The sequence below is a fragment of the Heteronotia binoei genome, chromosome 1 (genome assembly GCF_032191835.1).
Source record: "Heteronotia binoei isolate CCM8104 ecotype False Entrance Well chromosome 1, APGP_CSIRO_Hbin_v1, whole genome shotgun sequence".
Taxonomy (NCBI): Eukaryota; Metazoa; Chordata; class Lepidosauria; order Squamata; family Gekkonidae; genus Heteronotia; species Heteronotia binoei.
The window spans coordinates 254,167,655-254,191,893 of record NC_083223.1 but is presented as its reverse complement, the minus strand read 5'-3'; the positions used below and the strand labels follow the sequence as shown (position 1 = coordinate 254,191,893).

General features: G+C 46.0%; 2 protein-coding genes across 3 annotated transcripts in view; both read left to right on the top strand.

Moving 5' to 3' along the window:
• Positions 1–1,374: 1,374 nt before the first annotated feature.
• On the top strand, positions 1,375–10,658 carry TSTD1 (thiosulfate sulfurtransferase like domain containing 1). Its single transcript, XM_060253484.1, has 4 exons — positions 1,375–1,580; positions 4,246–4,368; positions 5,321–5,483; positions 10,257–10,658. Exons 1-4 carry the CDS (start codon positions 1,514–1,516, stop codon positions 10,309–10,311), a joined length of 408 nt encoding a protein of 135 aa, XP_060109467.1. The 5' UTR covers positions 1,375–1,513; the 3' UTR covers positions 10,312–10,658.
• A 9,974-nt stretch (positions 10,659–20,632) lies between these two features.
• Positions 20,633–24,239, top strand: part of F11R (F11 receptor) — a 46,973-nt gene continuing 43,366 nt past the window's right edge. The window contains exon 1 of one of the 2 annotated variants that reach the window (XM_060253445.1): positions 20,633–20,916. In XM_060253445.1, the coding sequence (XP_060109428.1) occupies positions 20,841–20,916 (76 nt within the window). In that variant the 5' untranslated portion in view covers positions 20,633–20,840. The remainder of the gene's footprint in view (positions 20,917–24,239) is intronic. The other variant, XM_060253437.1, reaches the window with a different exon arrangement.

The following is a 24,239-nucleotide window of genomic DNA, read 5'->3' as shown; positions in this document are numbered from 1 at the left end:
TGTCACCAAGTCACATGGGGGGGTGCTCGTTTGGTGCCCCCAGAAGGCTGGCACCCTAGGCAACCATCTAGTTTGCCTACTGGGTCAGCCCTGAATACTCCGCTCGCCTAGCTGGGACTACGCCCATTGAAATCTGCGGCGTTTATTCAGTACAGTCGGGTTTGACTTCAAGAGCAACATCAAAGGAGACCTGCCACCAGTGTGGTTTTTTTCCTATCACAGGTAGGAGGGAGAAACTGCAATCGCTGACATTCCCTCCTTCAATAGAATTGTTTTTTAAAAAATCTGTTGTGCTTAATTTATACAAAATCTGCGCTGTACACAACGCACCAGCCAACTTAATTTACTTCTACATTTTTCATATTGTATTCCCAAGCAACTCTCCCACCCAGCTGTATTCTTCCACATTTCGGGGCTTTTCCTCTTAAGCGGGGGGGGGGGGGGAGAGACACTTCTTTGCATCTTCAAAAAAGAATTTGTAACGCAGCTCTTCAAAAGCTAGCCCAACTCCGTCTACGGAACAGCCCGATTCTCTGCTCTTCCCAACACCCACCCACTCCGCCCCCAGCAGCAACTCCGGTGATTCTGATAGGAAGGGACACATGTGTACGTCACTCCTTCAATTTAGGGAATATGGCTCAATTCCCATTCCCCCTCAGAAACGTTTCTTTTCCCCGTCTTTGAGGAAGTTTCTAAACGTGTAAAATTTGCTGGTTTCCTCCACGGGATGCTGCTACTTGCAGCCTCCCCTCTTCTTTCTGTGTGTTAAATAAAACTCGGAGGAGTTAACAAATTTTGCAAAATGGGTTGAGAAGCGGCCGCAGCCTATCTTGAGAAATTAAGGCTGAGCCAGTTTAAGTCATTCCTTTTATTATCCCTCTCCCTAAAGGGGAAAGAAAGCCTCCCGGGTTTTTGCATATTTATTTCTGAGGCTCAAACTTCTCGTTCACTGGCACAGGTGAAGAATACATTTTTAAAACTCTTAATTTATTTTCCTTTTCAAAAAAGTTTTTGCAATTCCTCCCGCCTCCAAAATAGGAAAATGGGAGCCTTTGTAAAGAGAGGGAGGGGATCAAAGGGGCTTCCTCGTATGCCCCTCCTCGTTATTTGCTGTAGATCGCTACTGCTATTGTTTGTGCAGGATTCTTGACTTTTGTCATCAACGTCCATGAACTAAAATTTAGCTGGTGCGCTTTTTCCCCTCCAACCTGCCCTGTACAAAGTTTTTTTTTTTGGGGGGGGGGGGTGTTGTTACTTTGAATTAAGCGGAGGCTGTTGAAAAGCACTGCAGAAGAGCCGGAGGGGTGGGGGGGGGGGGAGTTGGCAAGGCCTGTTTGGGATGAAGCCCTAAAAGGAGACCCGCCAGCCTCGTCTCAAGGTTGAGAAATCCTGTGGCGTCTCGGAGCTTGCTTTGCTTTCGCGGTCTTTGGAGACGGTGCCTTGCAAGTGCAAGTGATTCTTTCGAATCCGATCTCCTTTACGAGGACAGTAAGGAAGCCGGCCCCTGCTGCCAATGAAAGCCTTGCGGAAGCTGCTGGGTGCGAATATTGCGCGGGTGAACATGAGCAGCGTGGAGAGAGGTAGGATCAAGATCGCCGTGGGAAAGTTACAAAAAAAAAATCAAACCCTAAACCCCTCTTGTATAGCCTCTGCAGAGGAGGTAGAAAATCAGCAGTTAAGCGTAGCTTTTAATATTTTACTTTGCAACTTTTTGTGTTGCCAAGTCTCCTTGCACCTTGAGACTTGCAGGCGGGGCCAAGGGGTGGCGCGGAGCTGTCTGTTCCCTACTGTCTCCAAGTCAAATCTGTTTCTTAACGTCTCAGCCAAATAGCATTCACAGCACATACCTACAGCTGCGTTTACTCCCCATTTCCTACATCCCACTAAGATCCTATACACCTCTTTCCATAACAACCGTTCTCTTAAAGAAATATATATATCCACACCACAGTGTGGTGGATGCTGAAGTTGCTTGGTGTCTTGTGAAAAGCTTCAACTTCCTTCTTCTGCACATTATGCCTCTGTTCAAGAGATGGGACATTTTTCTCCAGGTCTGTTAACATCCCTAGTGTTATCCTGTGAATCTCTTTTGATGACAGAAGAGCATTCCTTTGGTTCAAAGAGCCCTCCTTGTTAGAAAAGGCAACGTCTGGTGTACAAAGAGGAAGAGAAGAGAACCCTCAAGGGGACAGCAAGAAGACAATTAGATAGAATAGTGTGGACAGCACCTTCTCCCTCCTGTTACGTGTCATTCCGTGCCTGTCTCCATTTCTCGACTCTTAGGGCAATTTCTTTCTTCTCAAAAGCTCCACACTTAGTGTCTCTCTCTTGCTCTCTGTCTTTCTCAGCTACATATGGAGTAGGAACCTATCTCTCTCCTATCAAGTATGTTAGTTGCTAAATAAACCTTTTATCTGTTCTTCAGTCAGGTTGTGCACTATTGCTGTTAATTACTCTACCAGCACTCCTTTGGCAGAGAAGAATGTGCTGGTGAGTCACAACCGACTCATGGTGACCCCATAAACAGGGCAGTCTAGGCAAGAGGGGCCATGACTCATGGGTGAAGAATCTGCTTGGCATGCAGAAGGTTCCAGGTTCAATGCCTAGCATCTCCAGTTGAAAGGATCAGGTAGGAGATGATGGTGAAAGACCTTTCTGCTTAAGAACCTGGAGAACTGCTGCCAGTCAGAGTAGAAAATACTGACCTTGATGGATGAAGGATCTGATTCAGTATAAGGGGCTTAATGTGCTCAATAAGTGAGCAGAGATGGTTTGCCATTGCCTTCTTCTGAGTGGTGACTTGTCTTCTTTGGTGGTCTCCCATTCAAGTGCTGGCCATGGCTGACCTTGCTTAGCTCCCAAGCTCTGAGCTGGTGGAAGAGGAATATTTTTATGAAGGTGTTGGAACAGGCAATCTCTGTTACATGAAGAAGAAAAGAAGAAGGCCCTACAGGAGACCCAGCAAGGAGACCATTAGATAGGATAGTAATGACAGACTCCTCTCTCCTGTTAAGTTCTATTTCTTTCCTATCTCCAGATTGCTACTCTCTGGGCAATATCCTTTTTCTAAGTTCAGCACTTAGGGTGCATTCACACTACACTTAATGTGTTTTGCAACTGGATTTTTACTGTGTTAAGAATGAAGTAAATTTTACTGATTTAAGAATAGCAAAAATCCAATTGCAAAATATATTGTTTAGTATAGTGTGAATGCACTACACTAAATTGTCCCCCCCCCACTAGTGATATAGTAGAGCCTATCTCCATCTTTGCTTTTCACTATCAAGTATGTTAGTTCCTGAATAAACTTTTATCTACACTTTAATCAGGTTGTACACCTTTGCTGTGTTAATTACTCTGCCAACAGAATGGATCCCTAAGATCTAACACATTAATACAAAGCAGCTGTTAAAAGACACAAGAATGTGGCTGCTGGTAAAAAAACAAGTGGCAACTTTCTTGGCTCTAGATAGAAGTGCTTGGAAATCAAAGGAATTTCCAGGGCAGTTTGAATTCTGGAATCTCTTGTCTTGCAAAGGATCCCATTACCTAACACATTCCATCATGGTACCATGTTGCAGAGTGGTAAGCTGCAGTACTGCAGTCCAAGCTCTGCTCATGACCTGAGTTCGATTTCGGTGGAAGCTGGGTTCAGGTAGCCAGCTCATGGTTGCCTCAGCCTTCCATCCTTCTGAGGTCAGTAAAATGAGTACCCAGCTTGCTGGGGGTAAGGTGTAAAAAGTCTGCCATGAGAACGTGAAAGCAAAGTCACCCGAGTCGGAAATGACTGGTGCTTGCGCTGGGGATTACCTTTACCTTTTTACCTTTTAAAGTAGTATCACTTTCTCATGGAATGGCCAACTTTAACCCCAGCCCTCTACCTTGGCAATTTAATAGGGGAAGCCTTTTCCTGGGTAATGAGGTGTTGTGATGTGGCACAGGTTTCCGAACAAAAATTCTGTGGGCTACCTGCTGTTTGAAAACAGCGAAAAAGAGCTTGTAAAAAGAAAAAGAATGGGAGAGGAAGTATATCTGCAGGTGTAAATTTTACTATTTACACATGGTCATGGTTATTTCATTGGTTTTATGTCCTCCAGATGTACTGTGTTAATCCCATCCTTTGCATATATAAATAAATCAGAACTTGGAAGAAGTTCAGGGTTTTTAAATCTCAGGATAACTACGTATGTCGAGAAGACCCTGAGAAACAGGCAAACATGTTTGTTTTTTCTCCCTTTCTACAAGCAAAAGTGATTTCCTATGAGGATGTAAAGAAGCTGGTGGCCAAAGGGGAGGCCCAGATTTTTGACGTCCGGTCACCAGAAGAAGTAGCCAATGGAAAAATTGTAAATGCTGTTAATATTCCAGGTGAGAACAATATGCTACAATGTCTGTGGTGCAGGATGTTTGATGCAAAGTTGCATAGAATTGCAAGTGGGAAAGAACATTTCTGCAATGCGCAGGGCTGAGCTGTTCCTAAAGGACCAGGCCCCTTACCATTTTGGAAACCCACCCAACCCTTCCAAGGCTAATATATAAGGCAGGGGCAGCCAAACTTGCTTAACATGAGTCATATAGAATAAATGTCAGATCTTTGAAAGCAGCAAGATATGACCGTCAGATGTTTGAGAGCTGGAAGGAAGGAAGGAAAAATGGAAAGAGCAAATAGATGAGATGGGAGGGAGAGGTGGAAAGAAAACATATTTAACTGCATTCTCCAAGCTGACAGCTAGCTTGGCTTGGAGAAGTGATATAAAGAAACAAAAGCCTTCTCCAAGCTGGCCTATGCGACGATGGGGGCTTTGAAAGCCACACAATATGTGTGAAAGAGCCACAGTGGCTCCCGAGCCATAGTTTGGCTACCCCTGATATAAGGGAAGTTTGCTTGTCCCATTCTCTTGATGGAGCCTTCCATGTCAAACTCATTTCCTGGTACTACTTCAGTTTGAGAATTTGGAGCATGAAAGCTCCGTTTTGACCTGGGCAGGTTTCAGGACCTTTGGCGAGATGCTGCTTTCTCCTTCCAATGCTATGATTGCTGCTGCCCAGAGAGGAGAGGGCAAGCTGCAACTGCTGCAGGGGTGAGCCCACTCAAGGCTGTGAGCTGCATGCAGCAACTGCCCAGCCGTGTCACCCCTAATACTGCCCTTGGTTTTGGCGTTCTCTTGCTCAGTCCTCTCCCTCGTGCTGTAAACAGGAACAGGTTTAACTGCTCTTATTTTTACAAGCAGCAGTAGGCTTTTAATGGAACAAACAAGAGACACAGTTGCTCATGTGGAGGGTTTGCCTGACGTCTTTTAACCCTGACTCTTTTGTGCAGTGGCAGAGGTTGAAGAAGCTTTGAAAATGGACCCGGAAACATTTAAAATGAAGTATGGGGTGAACAAGCCACGGCTGGATGATGAAAACTTGGTTTTCCACTGCCAGATAGGCAAAAGAGGGGCCCGAGCTGCAGAAATAGCCTTGGCACTTGGCTATACCAAGTGAGTCTTGGTTTCCACAGTACCGTTTCTCCCACAAGGCCAACTGGTAAACTTGGGATTCAGGGGTGTGTGCAGTAGGGAGTGATAAAAGGAAGTACTTCTTCACCCAAAGGGTGATTAACCCATGGAATTCACTGCTACAGGAGGTGGTGGCGGCTGCAAGCATAGACAGCTTCAAGAGGGGATTGGATAAACATATGGAGTAGGGGTCTATCAGTGGCTATTAGCCACAGCATATTGTTGGAACTCTCTGTCTGGGACAGTGATGCTCTTTATTCTTGGTGCTTTGGTGGGGGGAACAGTGGGAAGGCTTCTAGTGTCCTGGCCCCACTGATGGACCTCCTGATGGTACCTAGGTTTTTTTTGCCACTGTGTGACATAGAGTGTTGGACTGGATGGGCCATTGGCCTGATCCAACATGGCTTCTCTTATGTTCTAGGCATTGGCTCCTTTTTGAACTGGTTTCTGCTGCAGCAAATAAATCAGTTAAGATGGCTGTTTATTTAAAAAAAGCCATTTTACAGGGGATGGGGATACACATAGGCTGCTGTTTTCCTTTTTAGGGTTGCCAAACCCACCCATCCTGGCCACAAGCAAGGGATGTGGGAGGTAGGGTTGCCAGACCCAGGTTGGGAAATTCCTGGAGGTTTGGGGATGGATCCTAGGGGGGATGACAGGAATCTCAGTGGGGTACAATGCCATAAAGCCCACCCTACAAATCATCTGTTTTCACCAGGGGAATTGATCTCTATAGTCTGTGGATGGACTGTAATTCCAGGGGATCCCCAGGTCTTACCTGGAATCTGGCATCCCCATTAGCTTTGAGCTCTGTTTCGACAAGAAAAGGTGGTTTCCACACAGGGATGGGCTTGTCTGGTTTCCTGTTGTGGCTGCCAATACAGCACAGCAGCAACGGAACTTCTACGTAGCAGGTTTCCTGCCCCAGTTAGCAGTAGAACAGAAGGGAGGGTTTGGTTTGTTTTCTTTCCTATGTGCCAGTGGGAAAGGCTGGCATTTTGCCACCTCTTCCATCCACAGGGAAGGGAAAATTGGTTGGGCAGGATATGAGGCTTCCACAAGCCTTCTTAGCACAAACAGACACATCCATTCAAAACTGCCCTCAATTGGCCACCTTTCCTCCAGGCCTAACCCACAAGTATACAGAGTCCAATGGTCCTGACAGAAATAAAGAAATATCTGTTTGGTTAAGCACAGGTCCCTACTTTTTCTCTCAGCTGGCCAGCATCTGGCCTAGGGAACCCTCAGGGTTCAATTTCTGTTTGTAGGACGACCTCCCAGGATACCAATATACAATTACACTATCACAACAAAAACCTCACCCTTTCAACAGAATCCCTCCACTTTCCTACTAAACTGAGAGCTTCCTGACCATTAGAGCAGTTTCTCTGTGGAACAGGCTTCCTCAGGAGGTGGTGGGCTCTCCTTCCTTGGAGATTTTTAAATCGAGGCTAGATGGCCATCTGACAGTGATGAGGATCCTTTGAATTTAAAAAGGTAAAGGTAGTCCCCTGTGCAAGCACCAGTTGTTTCTGACTCTGGGGTGACATTGCTTTCACAATGTTTTTGTGGCAGATTTTTTACAGGGTGGTTTGCCATTGCCTTCCCCAGTCATCTATACTTCCCCCCCAGCAAATTGGGTACTCATTTTACCAACCCCGGAAGGATGGAAGGCTGAGTCAACCTCGTGCTTGCTACCTGAACGCAGCTTCCTCTGGGATTGAACTCAGGTCATGAGCAGAGAGCTCAGAGGGCAGTACTGCGGCTTTCCCACTCTGCGCCATGAGGCCTGTGAATTTAGGGGGAGGTATTTGTGAGTTTCCTGCATTGTGCAGGGGGTTGGACTAAATGACCCTGGAGATTCCTTCCAACTCTTTGATTCTAAACACACAGTATCCCACCAATCACTTATAGTGCCTAAAACAGAATCCCTCCATATTTCCACCCTTTTCAGCATTCAGAATTTCACCAAGAGCCAATGCAGAGCTTTTCACAAAAACAGTACTTCATATATTTATATGCACACATTTATATGCATACACACTCTCTCTCTTAGGATTTTTTCAGTGTAAACACAGTTTTGAACACCTTCACCCAAAGCCTTTGACCTCTGAGGAGCAATGCTCCCTCTAAGCTGTGGAGTCTTGTGAGCAAAAATTCTACTTTGTGAGCTTCTGGCATTGAAGTTGTGAGCGACTGCATAAATTAGCTTGCTCTGAGGCAATCCTTTCTGAGCTAAGACAAAAATGTGTGAGCTGGAGGCTAAAAAACTGTGAGCTAGCTCACACTAACTCAGCTTAGAGGGAACACTGCTGGGGAGGGGAAATCCCCTTTCAAGGTGGGTGATTCACCTGCCAGATGCTCTGATTTCCATTGCATGGTTTCAGGATGGATTTACTGAGCAAACTGCCATTTCATGCACTCCACTTGAGTCTTTAACCTTTAGGGAAAAGATCCCTACAAGGCAGGCAGCTGCTTTCCTGAAAACGAACAAGTGCCCCTGTGGAGTTTGCTGATCGATTCATCTTACTCCCAGAGCTGACAATAAAACTCAAACACAAACATACCATTACACAATCTTTCATGCAAAAACTCAGCTTGCAAACACTTTCCCATAGACTGCCTCTTCTGTCAGCCTTGCAAACACACTATTAAATTTAGAAGGCAGCAAAAACTTTCTGGAGCCTAAAGCAGTGGGAGGATGGGATGAGGAAGAAAAACTCACCTTAGCCAGCAGTTGAGTCCTGGATCCTCTGCTCCAGTCCTGCTTTTGTAGATAAGGATGGCACTGACTCTTGGCTAAGATATGTTTGCTTAGAAATCAGAGGGTTAAAAAACAGATGTATGGGGGGGGGGAGGGTTTAGAGAGGAATATAACGCCTTTGAAATTTAACAAATCAGTCCACAAGATAAGAGGCCAGTCTTCAGGCTCACTAGGCTGATCCAGCATTTTATTTATTTATTGGATTTATATCCCGCCCTCCCCACTGAAGCAGGCTCAGGGTGGTGTTGGATAAAGAATCTATCTTAACCCAGCTTTGACAGCTCTGTAATGACAGCTGGTGATCTAGCCGGCATGCTAGGTCACAGTGACCTTATCAGCAGGCTGGTTTGAGCCGGCTGAGGACAGGTGAAGGAACCTGCTGAGTCAGCATGACAATGCACTGCCAGGATTGGCTGACTGGACTATAAATGAACTGTGTCTGCAATGCACAGGTCTCTTTCTGAGAATTGAATTGCTGGCGGAGCGTTTTGTTCCTGTGATCAATATATTGGACTGCACTAGTGAGCACGTATTGTATATACTGTAAATACACTACTTTGGCACTAGTTGCAGGTGTCTGGCTGATTTCTTTCCTGGAGCTCAGTGTCGGGCTCATCACACCGCTCACTCTGCTAGCGTCCGCACCGACAGGTGGCTCACAGCAAAACATTTAAAAGAATCAATCAATTCTAGAATTTGACAGTTAAAATACTGAACAAAAAACAATAAATAATTTAAAACAATTTTGGTGCTAGTGTCATTAATTTCAGGTGTCTTTAGCCCTCTTGGGTATCCTCTTATACTACTATAAATTCATTTGAAGGCAAGCCAAAATAGTGTTATCTTACAGCCTTGTGGAACTAGACAACGTCCCACAAGGCTCTTACTTTTGAGCAGGGGGTTGAACTAGATGACCTCTCTGGCCCCTTCCAACTCTGTGATTCTATCTTAAGGCTTTGCTAAATGTTTAATGGTGGAAAAAAAAGTTTTAACATAGTCTTATGGAATTCACTTTCACAAAATGCAGTAACGGCAGCTGGCTTAAATTATTTTACGAAGGTGTTGGACAAACTCACGAAGTAATCTGTTTCTGGCTGCTAGCCTGGATGTCTCTGTGGGGGGGAACCTTCATGACCTTTTTGTGGTATTTCCATCAATGTTTGGTTGGCCACTGTGAGAAACAGGATGCTGGCCTATGTGACTTTGGTCTGGTTCTGCAGGGTGCTTGTGGCCTGTTATTCGTAAGAGAGAAACTGATCTTTAAACTGATATTTCCCCCTGCCCCACAAGCTTCAGTTTAAGTGATACTTACTGTTTGAATCAAACATCAGTATATCTAATTCTTTACATGGCCGTATCTGTGGATACTTAAATCCAGAGAGTGACACCATAAACAGACAGAACATATCTTTCTATGAGCCTGAGAAAAGCCCCAAGCTTGCAGAAAAATCTGAAATCTAAAGTGAAAAATATACATTAGAGAGCCAGTTTGGTATAGTGGTTAAGTGTGCAGATTCTTATCTGGCCGAACCGGATTTGATTCCCCACTCCTCCACTTGCAGCTGCTGGAATGGCATTGGGTCAGCCATAGCTCTCTCAGAGCTGTCCTTGAAAGGGCTGCTTCTGTGAGAGTTCACTCAGCCCCACCCACCTCACAGGGTGTCTGTTGTGGGGGAGGAAAATAAAGGAGATTGTAAGCCACTCTGAGATTCAGAGTGTAGTGCAGGGTATAAATCAAATATCTTCATCTTCTTCTTAATCTACATTAGGGGGTGAAAAGCTCCCAAAATAGTAGAACCAGTGACTGTAGCTTTAAATAATGAATGTCCTCAGTGGCAGTTAAGCAACAACATTCTGTTTTTAAAAAGTCTGATGTGGCACTTCCAGAGCTGTTTTGGCCTTTGAGGGAGAACTTGTAACGTCCAAATTCTTTGTTTTGCCAATTTTTCAGCCTCATATATGGGAACTCTTTTTTTTTTTTGCCTCCTCAGGGCTCGCAACTATGCTGGAGGCTACAAGGAGTGGTCAGAGAAAGAAGGAAAGTGAGGTGTGAAGGAATCCAGGCTTCTTTGCAGCAGACTTCAGTCTCCAGGAAAGCTGGTGGCGTGCCGTGTCCTGAAGATTCATCTGCTGCTCTTTCAATTTTCTCATGCCAAAACAATGTCAAAGATTTTGCTGGGGCCCTTGACGGAACTGCAAAGCCTCATTGGAGTTAGAGCCCCCCACCCCGCCCAAAGAAATTATGCTTGGGATTACATAGGCCAAGACTTGAGCATTTTCAGTTGTAGCTCCATGGCTAGGAACACTCCCCGGGAGGGTGGGCCACCACAGAAAGATATTATGGAGTGTGAAATTCTTCCAGTAGATTATTTAATGACAGAAGATGAAATTCAGTATGCAATGATGTTTTTCTTTTTGTATTTTATGTGTGTTTGTATACACCTAGAAGTCATGGAGAACCAGTTTGGTGTAGTGGTTAAGTGTGCAGACTCTTATCTGGGAAGACTGGGTTTGATTCCCCACTCCTCCACTTGCACCTGCTGGAATGGCCTTGGGTCAGCCATAGCTATTTCAGAGCTGTCCTTGAAAGGGCAGCTTCTGGGAGAGCTCTCTCAGCCCCACCCACCCACCTCACAGGGTGTCTGTTGTGGGAGGAGGGGGAAGGTAAAGGAGATTGTAAGCCCATCTGAGACTCTGAGATTCAGAGTGTAAGGTGTGGTATAAATCCTATATCTTCTTATCTATCTTCTTGGTGACTGATCTTTGCTGGGGGCCTGGAGGATATTCAGAGAGGTGGCTGAATAGAGCCTGCCCCTGCCCTCCTGATTGCTGGAGGTCTCTCATCCAAGTACTTGCCAGAGTCAATCCTGCTTAGCTTCCAAGATTTGATGAGATCAGGCTTGCCTAGGCTGTCAAGGTCAGGGCTAGTATGAATTGATCTTTATTATAATTATGTCTGCTGTCACTTGATTTTTATTTTAAACACGCTAACATTCTTCTTTTGGAATTTCTGCACTATACAAGTGGGGACCTGCAAGACTCAAAGGAATTCTCCCCAAGTCCACCCAGCCACTGCTTGGTCTCAGTTGCAAGGCACTCTCCCTATCCCACCCAAATGCAACTGAACCGTGGCTGCATATCATGGTCCTCACCACTGTCATCACTGCTACTGAGGTGGCAAACCTGGTGATGGGCGGAATGGGGGAGAGAGCTGCTGCAAAGCTGGGGAACTGCATCATGTCTGGTTTGGGTTGCCAGTCCCAGTGCAGCTCTCGGCCCAGCGTGTCCTGTGGGTACAGATGCAGCTCCCAGCCTGCACTGCCAGCCCCACTGAACTATGGGCCATCGCAGGACCTTATGGGAGCTGCTGTGTACTGGCTGTTGGCTCCTGTAGACCAGTATGATTTTTGCCTCACCAGCAGTGGCTTTTCAGGGTCTCAAGCAGGGAAAGGCCTTTCCCAGCACCTGCTGCCTTGAGATCCTTTATCTGGGGATGCCAGGGATTGCATACTGAACATCTGCTCTACTACTGGATTATAGCTAGGGTTGCTAGCAACACTCCCTCTAAGCTGTGGAGTTTTGTGAGCAAAAATTCTACTTCATGAGCTACTGGAACTAAAGTTGTGAGCTACTGCATAAATTAGTTTGCTCTGGGGCCATTTCTCCTGAGTAAGACAAAGATGTGTGAGCTGGAAGATATAAAACTGTGAGCTAGCTCACACTAACTCATCTTAGAGGGAACATAGGTTGCTAGGGTTCCCTGGCCATTAGCTGGGGGATGGAGTTGCCAGCTCCAGGTTGGGAAACTCTGGGGAGTTTAGGAGGTTGAACCTGAAGAGGACAGGGACAATATCATTAAGTCCACCCTCCAAAGCATCTGTTTTCTCCAGAGGAACTGATTTCTGTAGTCTGGAGATGAGCTGTGATTTCAGAAGATCCCCAAGTTCCACCTGAAAGCTGGCATCCCTCTTAAGCCCAGATAAAGGCTGGGTGCATCACAGAAAGCCCAACTCCTTTGCTGAAGCTAGGACCTCAATCTCCCCCTTCTGGTGTTGAACTCAGCAGTAGCTGCTTTGGTGGTTTTCATGGTTGACAAATGATGTCTTAAAACACAATAGGTTTTTTAAAGAGCCAAAAGTGGTTTTGCTTCCCATGATGTAAATGTATATATCTTTTGTCCTGCTGTTTCAGCCTCTGGCCAAAAAGATCTGGTGTTGTTTTTTTTAAATCCCAAAACCTGCTGCACCTATTTTCAACACAGAGATGAAAGCAGAATTTGCCTACAACCTCACAAGCAGCAATTCTTGCCTGAACCACCTTTTAACTGGGGGGAGGGGGCAGACAAAACAAGGGAGGGGCCATGGCTCAATGGTAGAGCATCTGCTTGGCATGCAGAAGGTCCCTAGTTCAATCCCCAGCATCTCCCATTTAAAGGACTAACATAAGAGAAGCCATGTTGGATCAGGCCAGTGGCCCATCCAGTCCAACACTCTGTGTCACACAGTGGCCAAAAACCCAGGTGCCATCAGGAGGTCCATCAGTAAGGCCAGGACATTAGAAGCCCTCCCACTGTTGCTCCTCCCAAGCACCAAGAATACAGAGCATCACTTGCCCTGGACAGAAAGTTCCAACAATACGCTGTGGCTAATAGCCACTGATGGATCTCTGCTCCATATGTTGATCCAATACCCTCTTGAAGCTGGCTATGCTTGTAGTCGCCAGCTAGGTAGTAAGTGATGTGAAACACCTCTTGCCTGAGACCCTGGAGAGCTGCTGCTGGTCTTGAGTAGTCAATACTGACCTTGAGGGACCATGGTCTGATTCAAGATAAGGTAGTTTCATATGTTCACTTATCTGTATGAAAAACATACAAAGCTGAGTCAGAGTAGTCAAGCTAGCCCAGTATTGGTAGCAAACACCAGGTAGCAATACTCTGAAGTCTGAGATAGAGAGGTTATTCCTAGCTTCCATATGTGAGAGCCTATAATTGGAGAGGCCCCAAAGGATTGAACTCGGAATGGAACTAAGGAAATCTCCCTTTCTTCTTGGGAGAAGCACTGGCAGATGAGCAGGCAAGTGGCACTAAAGAGCACCAGTTGATCCCGCACACCTCCATCTGTTTCAAACTGTGCCATCTGGGGCTGCTCCTGTTCCTTGGCACCTGTTGCTTGCATAGTTACCCTCCTGGGTAGATGTTACCTGGCAGCAGCAATGTCCTCTTCTCCTTCCAAGGGATGCAGGGACAGTTCCCAGCCTCTGCTGCTTCAAAACAATGAGCAAGCTGGGAAGAGCAGCCAATGCCTACTCAAGCTGCATCATAATTGATGAGAGGGAAAAGGAGAAGAAGGTGGGGTGCATTTGTAAGCAGGACTTTTTTGTGTGCAGGAATGCAGTTCTGACTGCTTTGATGGCAGGGGGTGTGGCCTAATATGCCAATGAGTTCCTGCAAAGTCCTGGCTGTAAGGATGGGACAGACCTGAAGAAGGATAATCCCTTCAGGAGGTGAAATTGGGGAAAGGGTCGCTGAAAGCCATTTCCTGGGGTAGGTGGGTTGAATAAAAGTGACCATGAGTGGTGGGTCTTCGGCAAGTACTTGGGGATGCTGACTTCAGGCCTGATGTGAAGATGGTTCTGAAGCAGAAAGGGAACAGCTGGGAACGGCAGCTGATGACTCCCAAGGTGTGTGGAGGGAATTTCATGTAACAGAAACAACATAGTGCACACATTTCAGCAGGGGAATGTTTGCAACTGTGAATATATTTACATCTAGCTGTAAACGTAAGATTGATGGTTATGCAGAAGGACTGCCAAATGTTCCTTCTCATAGGGTTTGTCAGATTTCACACGCCTTGCATTTCTGCATGGATTCTAAATTGAAATAGGGGTGCCAATCCCCAGCTCGGGCAGGGGAACTCCTGGTCTGGAGTCCCCCCTCTCAAGGTTATCAGAAAGTGTAGAGGTGGGGAGGAAATGTCTGCTGGGCACTCCGTTATACCCTATGGAGACCAGTTCCCATAAAGTATAATGGAGAATTTATCTGGGGGGGCTGTTTTTTAAGATAGTGGCACCAAAATTTCAACATAACGTTCAGCGCTTCTCCCCAAATTACCTTCCAAGTTTCAAAAGGATTGGACCAGGGGATCCAATTCTATGAGCCCCAAAAGAAGGTGCCCCTATCTTTCATTATTTCCAAATGGAGGGAAGGTATTTAAAAGGTGTGTAACCTCTTTAAATGCGATGGCCAGAGCTCCCTTCAGAGTTCAATCATGCTTGTCACACCCTTGGTCCTGGCTCCACTGCCAAGGTCCCCAGATATTTTTTGAGTCAGATCTGGAAATCCTAAATTGGAAAGTGCACCATAATTGTTGTTATGGCTTTGCATTTTAGATGCCATTTTAGGTGAGGAAAATGATCTAACCGATAGCGCCCAAACTTTTCTGATGTAGAAATTATCTCCTGCCCAAATGGAAACGTAAGGAAGGGACTTTGGATTATGGTAGTGGCATGGCAAAAACAGTCCCCCCCCCCCCCCCCTATCTAAACAGCTTCAAGTACTCTGGAAGAGGAGTGAGGAAGGATGGCTCCACCTCAGTTGAATTTGGCTCACCAATTGCTGTGTCTTGCTAAAAAATTTCAAAGCAAGTTCCAACCAACATTGACCGCCAGAGGTCAGCACACTCTCATGGCTCCATCTGACACATGAAACCATTGTTTACTGCTTTGGTAACTTGTTGCAAATTGTGAAAGGATGGCTTTTTGTGCTAAACGTCTCAATGAGACATAACATATATTTCACAATATACGGTACCTGAAGAGAGGTGGGGGAGATGACATTACATGAACTTTTAGGGCCCAGCTGGTGATTAACCAGAAAAGAGAGCTTGGGGTTACAGTGACTAAATCAATGGAAATGTCAGTTCTTGGTGAGTCAGCAGCTATGGGGAAAAGTCTAGTTTCATGCCAGGGATTGCTAGGGAAATGCATCAGTTGGTCTCGTCTTGCTCTTGTATAGACCTATGGCATTTGTGCCGTTTGGAACATTGCATACAAAATTCTGGTCACCATTTCCCAAAGGAAGTGGAGGATGGCTATCATTTCATCCTCTGATTTCAGGCTTTCAAAGGTATCCGGGTGGTTACTGCAGAAAAGCAAGATGTTGGAATAAGTAGACTCTTGGTGTGATGCAGCAAAGCTCTTACGTTCTTAAGGATGGCAAGGTTTCTGCACCGTCTAAAAACTCAGAAAATGAGCATCACGTCACTTCTGCGCAGAGAAACCCAACAGGCAAGACGGACCAAGAATGTCAGAGCCCTCAAGGAACAGACCAATGGTCAACCTAGTCCAGCATCCTGTCTCACGGTGGCCAACCAGTTCCTCCATTGGTCCAACAACAGTACACAGAGGCTTTCTTTGGTTATGACAGCTGCCTATTTTCTTGTTCAGGACAAAAATTTTACCCTCTTGGCTTTTTGCCAGGTGGGAGGGTTCCCAAACAAAATAGACTAAGATGTGCCTTGCTGGATCAGACCGCTGGTTCATCTAGTCCAGCATTCTGTCTCACACAGCAGCCAATATGTTGCTCTGGAGGGCCAACAAACAGGCCAGAGGCCAAAGCCTGCCCCTGATATTGCCTGCTTTCTCTTATGTCACCCATGACTAGAAGCCACTGATGGGACTTCTTGCTATGAAGCTCTCTAATCCATTTTTAAAACTGTCTGTGTTCATGGCCATCACTCCTCCTATAATGTAATCCCTCATGGATTAATCAAGAAGCGTTTCCATTTGTTCCTCCTAATTTACTGTCTATGAACTTCATTGCACGCCCCGAATCCTAGCATTATGGGAGAGGGAGGGAAAGTGCTCTCTATCCGCTTTTCCCACTTCATGCATAATTATATAAAGCTTTATCATATCATATCTCTTTTGCCTCCCAGCAGAAGTATTTTTGTGTAAGACTGTGAACATATACATACTAGAAGACCTGTGCCTTAATAAAATCATAAACCATTACAATCAGTGGGGCGGATATTGAAGGAAACTTTGTTATGGGCAATGGAGAAAGGAACTGAGCTTATGAGAAATGATCTGTACAGTCAGGTACACAAAGATGACATGCCATGTCCATATGAGAATTCCCTCCCCCCATGTGTGGAAATTCCTTCCAGAAAGTATACAATACCTTGACCTGTACTTTACGATTGCATAACAATCCAAAGCAATCTGTGTGGGCTGCTCAGTTAAACTCCCAACTCGGATGTGCAAGGCTGCAATCTGAGGCATGCTTAACCTGGGAGTAAATCCTTTTGCGTGCAATGTCAGTGATTTGCTTCTGAGTAGACCTATCTACGATTGCTCCTTCAGTAAGCACTCCTAAGCAGATGTTCTTACTCAGAATCTTCCTCACGTCTATTCAATGGGGTTTACTATCAGGAAAATATTCTTAGGGTTGTGCTATAAATCCAGCATGTCTTGATGAACCTCCCATGATATGTGGTGATGGTTTTGAAAAGCATTTTAACATCATAATCTCCTATCCTTGAAATAATGCTGCACTGGGAACATATGAACACACCTTATTTGGTACAAAAGGAATGGTTTCAGGAAAGACCCTAAAACCTTAGCAATCAGCATTTAATAGCCTGAACTCACCATCTGGGTCTGCTGGTAAGTGAATAATAGAGTTGGAAGGTCATCTAGTTCAACTACCCACACAATGCAGGAAATTCACAAATACCTCCCCTCCCACACACACACCCAGTGATCCCTGCTCCAAGCTCAGAAGATGGCAAAAAACCTCCAGGGTGCCTGGCCAAACTGGCCCAGAGACAAATCGCTGCCTGAACCCAAAGTGGCAAACAGCATTTCTCTGGGCATATAAGAAAGGGCCATGAGAACTAAACAGTGATGCAACCCTTCCTGCCCTCCTTCCCATGATTTACATAAGTTCACAGAATCAGCATTTCTGTCAGACGGCCAACTAGCCTCTCTTTAAAAAATCTCCAAAAAAGGAGAGCCCACCATCTCCAGAGGAAGCCTGTTCCACTGAGGAACTGCTCTGTCAGGAAGTTCTTAATGTTTAGCTGAAAACTTTGATTTAATTTCACCTGTTGATTCTGGTTCGACCTTCTGGGACTGAAGGCTTCCCAAACCAGATTGAATCCCAGTTGGTGAATTCTTGCACATGAATGTGAATGCACATATCCTGCATCTGGAACTTAATAGATGTGCTTAATGTGCAGGTTGCTGGATTCCAGGCCACCATTAAGTTAAATTTGCTTCTTTTTTGGAAGAACGTGGGAAGGAAATCTACACCTGCTCAGATATCAAAGATAACACACCGTAACTGCTCTTTCCCCCTCCCCAACAGTGTGCAGAAGTTCTGTTCAACATGTTGACTTACAACAATCAGATGCTGCTTAGATAATTCCAAACGGAGACAATCTAAAACCAGAATATGAACATGCTTTAATTTGGTAGTGCACTCCCTAATCATGAGCAGTTGTATCTGTTATTCTTACTAGGTAAGATTATTTGTTTTGTTTTTTTTAAATAAATTGTGCCTGGTGAAATGTACAATCGCAACACCTAAGGAACTGGTGGCAAAATCCTAAACAGAGTTACACTCTTATTAAATCCATGGAAATGAATGAGGGGTCTGGAGAACAAGTCCTATGAGGAAAGGTTGAAGGAGCTGGGGATGTTTAGCCTGGAGAGGAGGTGGCTGAGAGGTGATATGATCACCATCTTCAAGTACTTGAAGGGCTGTCATATAGAGGATGGTATGTAATTGTTTTCTGTGGCCCCGGAAGGTAGGACCAGAACCAATGGGTTGAAATTAAATCAAAAGAGTTTCCGGCTCAACATTAGGAAGAATTTCCTGACCGTTAGAGTGATTCCTCAGTGGAACAGGCTGTCTTGGGAGGTGGTGGGCTCTCCTTCCTTGGAGGTTTTTAAACAAAGGCTAGATGGTCATCTGACAGCAATGAAGATCCTGTGAATTTAGGGGGAAGTGTTTGTGAGTTTCCTGCATTGTGCAGGGGGTTGGACTAGATGACCCTAGAGGTCCCTTCCAACTCTATGATTCTATGATTCAATAGGTGTGTTTCTGTTTAGGATCGTTACTGTGAAATACAAATTAGGAAGCCTATGAATTAAAGCCTATGAATTGTGAGGAACTCCAAAGGGATCTGTTGAGGCTGGGTGAGTGGGCGTCAACGTGGCAGATGCGGTTCAATGTGGCCAAGTGCAAAGTAATGCACATTGGGGCCAAGAATCCCAGCTACAAATACAAGTTGATGGGGTGTGAACTGGCAGAGACAGACCAAGAGAGAGATCTTGGGGTCATGGTAGATAATTCACTGAAAATGTCAAGACAGTGTGCGTTTGCAATAAAAAAGGCCAACGCCATGCTGGGAATTATTAGGAAGGGAATTGAAAACAAATCAGCCAGTATCATAATGCCTCTGTATAAATCGATGGTGCGGTCTCATTTGGAGTACTGTGTGCAGTTCTGGTCGCCGCACCTCAAAAAGGTTATTATAGCATTGGAGAAAGTTCAGAAAAGGGCAACTAAAATGATTAAAGGGCTGGAACACCTTCCCTATGAAGAAAGGTTGAAACGCTTAGGGCTCTTTAGCTTGGAGAAACGTCGACTGAGGGGTGACATGATAGAAGTTTACAAGATAATGCATGGGATGGAGAAAGTAGAGAAAGAAGTACTTTTCTCCCTTTCTCACAATACAAGAACTCGTGGGCATTCGATGAAATTGCTGAGCAGACAGGTTAAAACGGATAAAAGGAAGTACTTCTTCACCCAAAGGGTGATTAACATGTGGAATTCACTGCCACAGGAGGTGGTGGCGTCCACAAGCATAGCCACCTTCAAGAAGGGGTTAGATAAAAATATGGAGCAGAGGTCCATCAGTGGCTATTAGCCACAGTGTGTGTGTGTGTATATATATATATATATTTGGCCGCTGTGTGACACAGAATGTTGGACTGGATGGGCCATTGGCCTGATCTAGCATGGCTTCTCTTATGTTCTCTTATGTTCTTAAAGCTCTCAGGAACTAAACTACTTTCTCTGTCTCACCAGTCTCCTTCTGCAAGTATGCAAGATGGGGATAATGTTCTACCCAGCAGGATTGTTGTAAAATTATTAAAATGTATCTGTAGTGATCTAAAAAAATAGAGTATAAATACCATATATGTGTTAAAAATCCGTAATCCCTAGCTAAACACCTAGAAGATAAACTTATATTGGGACTGTACTATTGATTTAAAAAACAAACAAACCTGAATGCAAAAATATATCCCTCCAAGTGGAAAAGTAGCACCTGGAGGAAAGGATCTTCATCTTGACCAGCTACTTTTCTGGATGCAGGGAAAATATTTTGTCCTATTCAGGCCTCATTTTGGGCAGGAGCTCACAGACACGGAGCTCCAGAACTTCTAAATTTTATTGTGCTCTTTTTTTCTTAACCCCACCCCCCATACTTGCTTCTGGGCTTCATTGATCACAGTGCCAGATTAAACCCTGTGGAGGCCCCTAGGCAGTCGAAATCTTGGAGGGCCCCTCACAAATTATCTCAGAGACTGAGCACCTGCCCCACTGCCCAAGGCCCTCGCTGCAGCCTGCAGGCACCTTCTTAAAAGCCCCTTTTACTAAGCTGTGGGGGAAAGGCAAACTTGGAGACAACGGCAGCAGCTGCGCTAGACCAGTCAGGCAAAGAGCAGCTCAGTTGCTGACTGAGCATGCAGGCTAGGAGGGCTGCAAGCAGGGGGGAAACGGTGGGGGGGGGCGGGGAGCTGGCCTGGGGGCCCTAAAGGCGTAGGGGCCCGTAGGCCAGTGCCTACTTGGCCTAATCGTTATTCTGGCTCTAATTGTTCAAGCCCTCTGTGTGAATTTTGCTGAACTCTTAAGAATATTTCCCCCGGGGAAAAAATGGGAAAAGAACCAAAACATATAAAGCAGACAGATGGAAATCTTCATCATGCCAGTGGCACGATGCCACATAGGTGAAAGTAATTTTAAAAGTATGACGGGAGTAAGGTTTTATTATAATTCAAGAAGCGTTTTAAGGTAGATGCTGAGCAGATATAATTTGATTCACCTTCCAGTGATGTCAGGGCTGTGTGGTATATGCAAATCAGTTGTTAATTCACCTTCCAGTGATGTCAGGGCTGTGTGGTATATGCAAATCAGCTGTGCTAATGAGCTCCGGCACCTCTTTTTCCTACCAACACGGTCCCATTCTAGACTATAATGCGCGCAGCGCCCCCTGCCCACGAAAGGGCACGGCCTGACCACCACTCCAACACCGCCCGCCTTCCCTGCCCTCCTAGCAGCAAGCCTGGGAAGTTCCCCGGCCAGGAAGCCGCGAGAGAGCAACGGGCGCGGCCGAAGGTTTTCCTCCCGCCCCCGTCTTGCGTCGCTACACCTGTGCAAGGGCGGGGAAAAGGCAGCGACGGGCGGCTCGGGGAGCCAATCGGGAGCGGCCGCCTTCTCACCTGCGCGCTGAGCCCTCTCGCCTCGGCTGGCTCAGTTGGACCAAGGAGAGCGGGCCGGGTAGGACATGGCGGAGGCTGCTGCGCGGGGATCCCGACGCCGGCATCGGTGCTGCTTCTGGGTGTTGCTCTGCGCCGGATCCTGTGAGTTGGCGGGATGGGGGGAGGCATGAGGAGGGAGGGGAAAGGGGAAGCAGAGGCGAGAGGGGACCTAGAAGAGGAGGGGGAGAAAAAAGGGAAGGGGGCGGGGGACAGAAATCGAGAGAAACCTGAAAGCAGGAGTGGCAAATAAAAGCAAGAGGAGAGAAAGAGGTTAAAGGGAAGGGGGGGGGGAGGACAGGAAGCCCCCATTGCCCTAGACGGGAAGACGGTCTTTGGAAGGGTGCAAAGGAACTTCCCTCTAGAGGGTAGTAGGGGTCAATACGCCCTCTAAGCTGTGGAGTCTTGTGAGCAAATATTCTACTTTGTGAGCTACTGGCATTAAAGTGGTGAGCTTCTCCATAAATTAGTTTGCTCTGGGGCCATTTTTCCTGAGCTAAGGCAAAAATGTGTGAGCAGGAGGCTAAAAAACTGAGCTAGCTCACACCAACTCAGCGTAAAGGGAACACTGGTAGGGTGTGTGAGAAAGGGGACAAAGTAGGCGGCGCTGTGGCTTTCTGAGGGGGGCGGGGTTCCCCTTTAATGGTGTTCTGGGGGTCCCCTCCCAAGCCAGTGCTTTATTTTTCTGCTTCGACAGCCTTGGCTCAGTGCAGTGTATGAAAGCCAACCGAACAACTGTGCTTCTTACCTAACAGAGCAAATGCTTGAAAGTGGAAATGGCTGAAGTCCCTGCAAAAGCTGTCCCCTGGCACAGTAGCCAACATCTTGTCTTTCCAAAGAGTGTGAGAGAAAGTTCCCCAATTGTATGTTATAAAGATCGAGAGCCTAGTAAAATCTTGAAGACTAACAAAATTTGTGGCAGCTTTTGTGAGTCACTGTCCACTTCTTCAAATATCTGAACATATCTTGCTCTTTTCTGCTGTCACGGACAGACTAACACGGCTCCCCATCCTGATCTGTATGTTATAATAACAGAGTCCAGTGGCACTTTTAAGACCAGCAGAGTTTCATTCAGGGTATAAGCATGCACTCAAAAGTTTGAGCCATTGAACTCAAACTTTTTTCTGCTGCTTCAGATCAAAATGGCTACCCACCTGAAAGTATTTTTTTAAGTTAACTGAGAGGTATCAGTTCTTCATTTTGGCTCAAGTACATTCTCCTGTGTGAGAGAGTTTTGGGCAAACCTGCACAGATTTTCTGAAGGGAAAAGCAAAGGTTTCAGGTATGTTTCTGTTGTGTGTATCACTCTGCTTGACAAAGTATTGTCCAAAATGTTTTCTTTATCAAAGTTGTTTCTGTTTATTGTTGGCTTACTAGAGCAGTTTATTGACCCAGTTGTCTAGAACTTTGACTTCAGATAAGCAGAGCGTTTACATAGGTGTATGCTTATGTAGTATTGCTATGTGGCTGAAAAGGACTTTCCGTTTCTGTTCTTTCCTGTAGGTTGATTGATGTCCTGCAATGGCTCCAGTTGGAAAGAGTGATTTTAATTAAACTGTTTCCTTGTTGAAATCTTGCTCAATGCTCTGACTCTGCTAGTTGGTTTGCTTTTTAATAAAAATCTCCATTTAGTTACTTAAAAGTTTTTCCCAGCATGTGGTTGGCCAGTACGTGTGAGTACCTTGAAATAATTCTCAAAGTTAGTGTTGGATTTTGAAGCTGTTTGTTTGAGAGAAGGTAGCCATTTATTTTGGTCTTGACTTCCAGCTCTGTACAAATGTGCCAGTTCTCCTAAGCAACTGCTAACGTCACAACTTGGAGTTGCAGGTCTAGATTATTTTATATATATATATAGCTTTACTTAGAACTTAATCAGATTCTGCTGAATTTTCACAACTTTTTGTTGTTGTTGTTGTTGGAGCAGCTGCAAGCTAGATTTGGCAGTTGTTGTTCTCATGAGCCTCGAACCTGTGCTGCATTTGCCTCCAGATAGTTGAGAGAGGGCTTTTCAGATAAACCAAAGGCAAGCAGGATCGTGTTTCTGTACCCTTTTCAACCACACCTTAGGATTACTTGAACGAGAGCTGGCAGACTGCCCCGTACCTTGATCTATTTATGCCAAGCTGTCCAAACAGGTCTGCATTGGACGAGGATTCTAGAAGCCTAGTAAATAATATTTTTGTTCTTAGGACGTGATACCCATTATCTGCAGTCTCTTATCTCCCTTAACGGTTCTGAGAGAGAGGAGTATGGGAAAAAGCAAGCAGAGACAGTATTATTATGGTCCTATAAACTCAGGTGATGTGGCCGAGACTGACTCCAATAGTTGGGCTATCAGGCAACGAAACAACCGTCCTTCCTTTTCAATCTAGACAAGACAAAGTGGGAACAAACTGAATACTGCACTTTTGTCCCACCTTCTCTTCAAAAAGTCGGAGCAATGTATGTGGTTTTCACATCCTCTGTTTTATCTTCAAATCAGCCCTGTGAGGGTGAGAGAGAGTATGACTTGCCTAAAGTCATATAGTAAACTTTGTGGTTGAGCAGGGCATGGAACTCGAGTCTTCCTTTAATTTCAGTGACACGATGCCTGCTGATGTGTTTCCTGGTTCCTGCTTGGTTGCCTCCCAGCTGTCCAGATTTCCTCCCATGCTCCTTCCTTATCTCTTTTCAGATTTCCTCCTCTGTCACTTTTCCTTTCATCACCTTCTGCTGTTCTGCTTTTCCCAAGGCTCTCTCTTTGACCTGAATCTCTATCCTGCACCACTTCTCCAGCCAGCTTCAAGGTGTGATGGCAGGATGTGGAAGTTGCAGTGGGAGCTGTGGAATTAGGTATGGGGGGAGCCCAAACTCTGGCCATCTCCTCCAAAGTGTTTAATGTAGATGGTACCTAACTTGTAGGGTGGCCAGCTGCAGGTAGGAAAACACGTGGAGCCTGAGGAGGGTGGGGCTTGCATAGAACAGTGGTTCCCAACCTTTTTGGCTTCAGGGACCGGCCCTAGGGCTGGCCTGCCGATTACAGCCCCAGGGCCAGCAGGGTGAGGACACCTAATTCGGCGTGCCCCCCCCCCGCGGCGCCTCCCCCGTTTCGTCCTTCCTCCTTTGCCCTCTTGCGCGACCTCACCAACTCCTCTTCTCCCCGTTTTCCTCCTTCCTCATTTGTTGCCCCTCCTGTACAGCCTTGCTGCCGCTGCCTCCCCCCCCATTTTCACCATTTTAAAGCTGGGGAAGGGGCCGTGAAGTGCCTCCCAGGCCAACCCCCCTAGCCTATCAGCTGATCGGTGGGAAAACCGCAGTAGCAGTGGTGAACGACCTGCCCTTGCCTCCTTCCCTTCCCTGGCCTTAAAATGGTTGAAATGGGGGGGGGAGGCACCATGGGGGGGGCAGCAAGGCTGCACAGCCCATTGCAGCCTGGTACCGGTCCTGGC

Coding starts and splice junctions, on each gene's coding strand:
- TSTD1 (XM_060253484.1), top strand. CDS start 1,514: ATGAAAGCCTTGCGGAAGCTGCTGGGTGCGAATATTGCGCGGGTGAAC. Junction 1,581..4,245: donor CATGAGCAGCGTGGAGAGAG/GTAGGATCAAGA, acceptor CCTTTCTACAAG/CAAAAGTGATTTCCTATGAG. Junction 4,369..5,320: donor AAATGCTGTTAATATTCCAG/GTGAGAACAATA, acceptor TCTTTTGTGCAG/TGGCAGAGGTTGAAGAAGCT.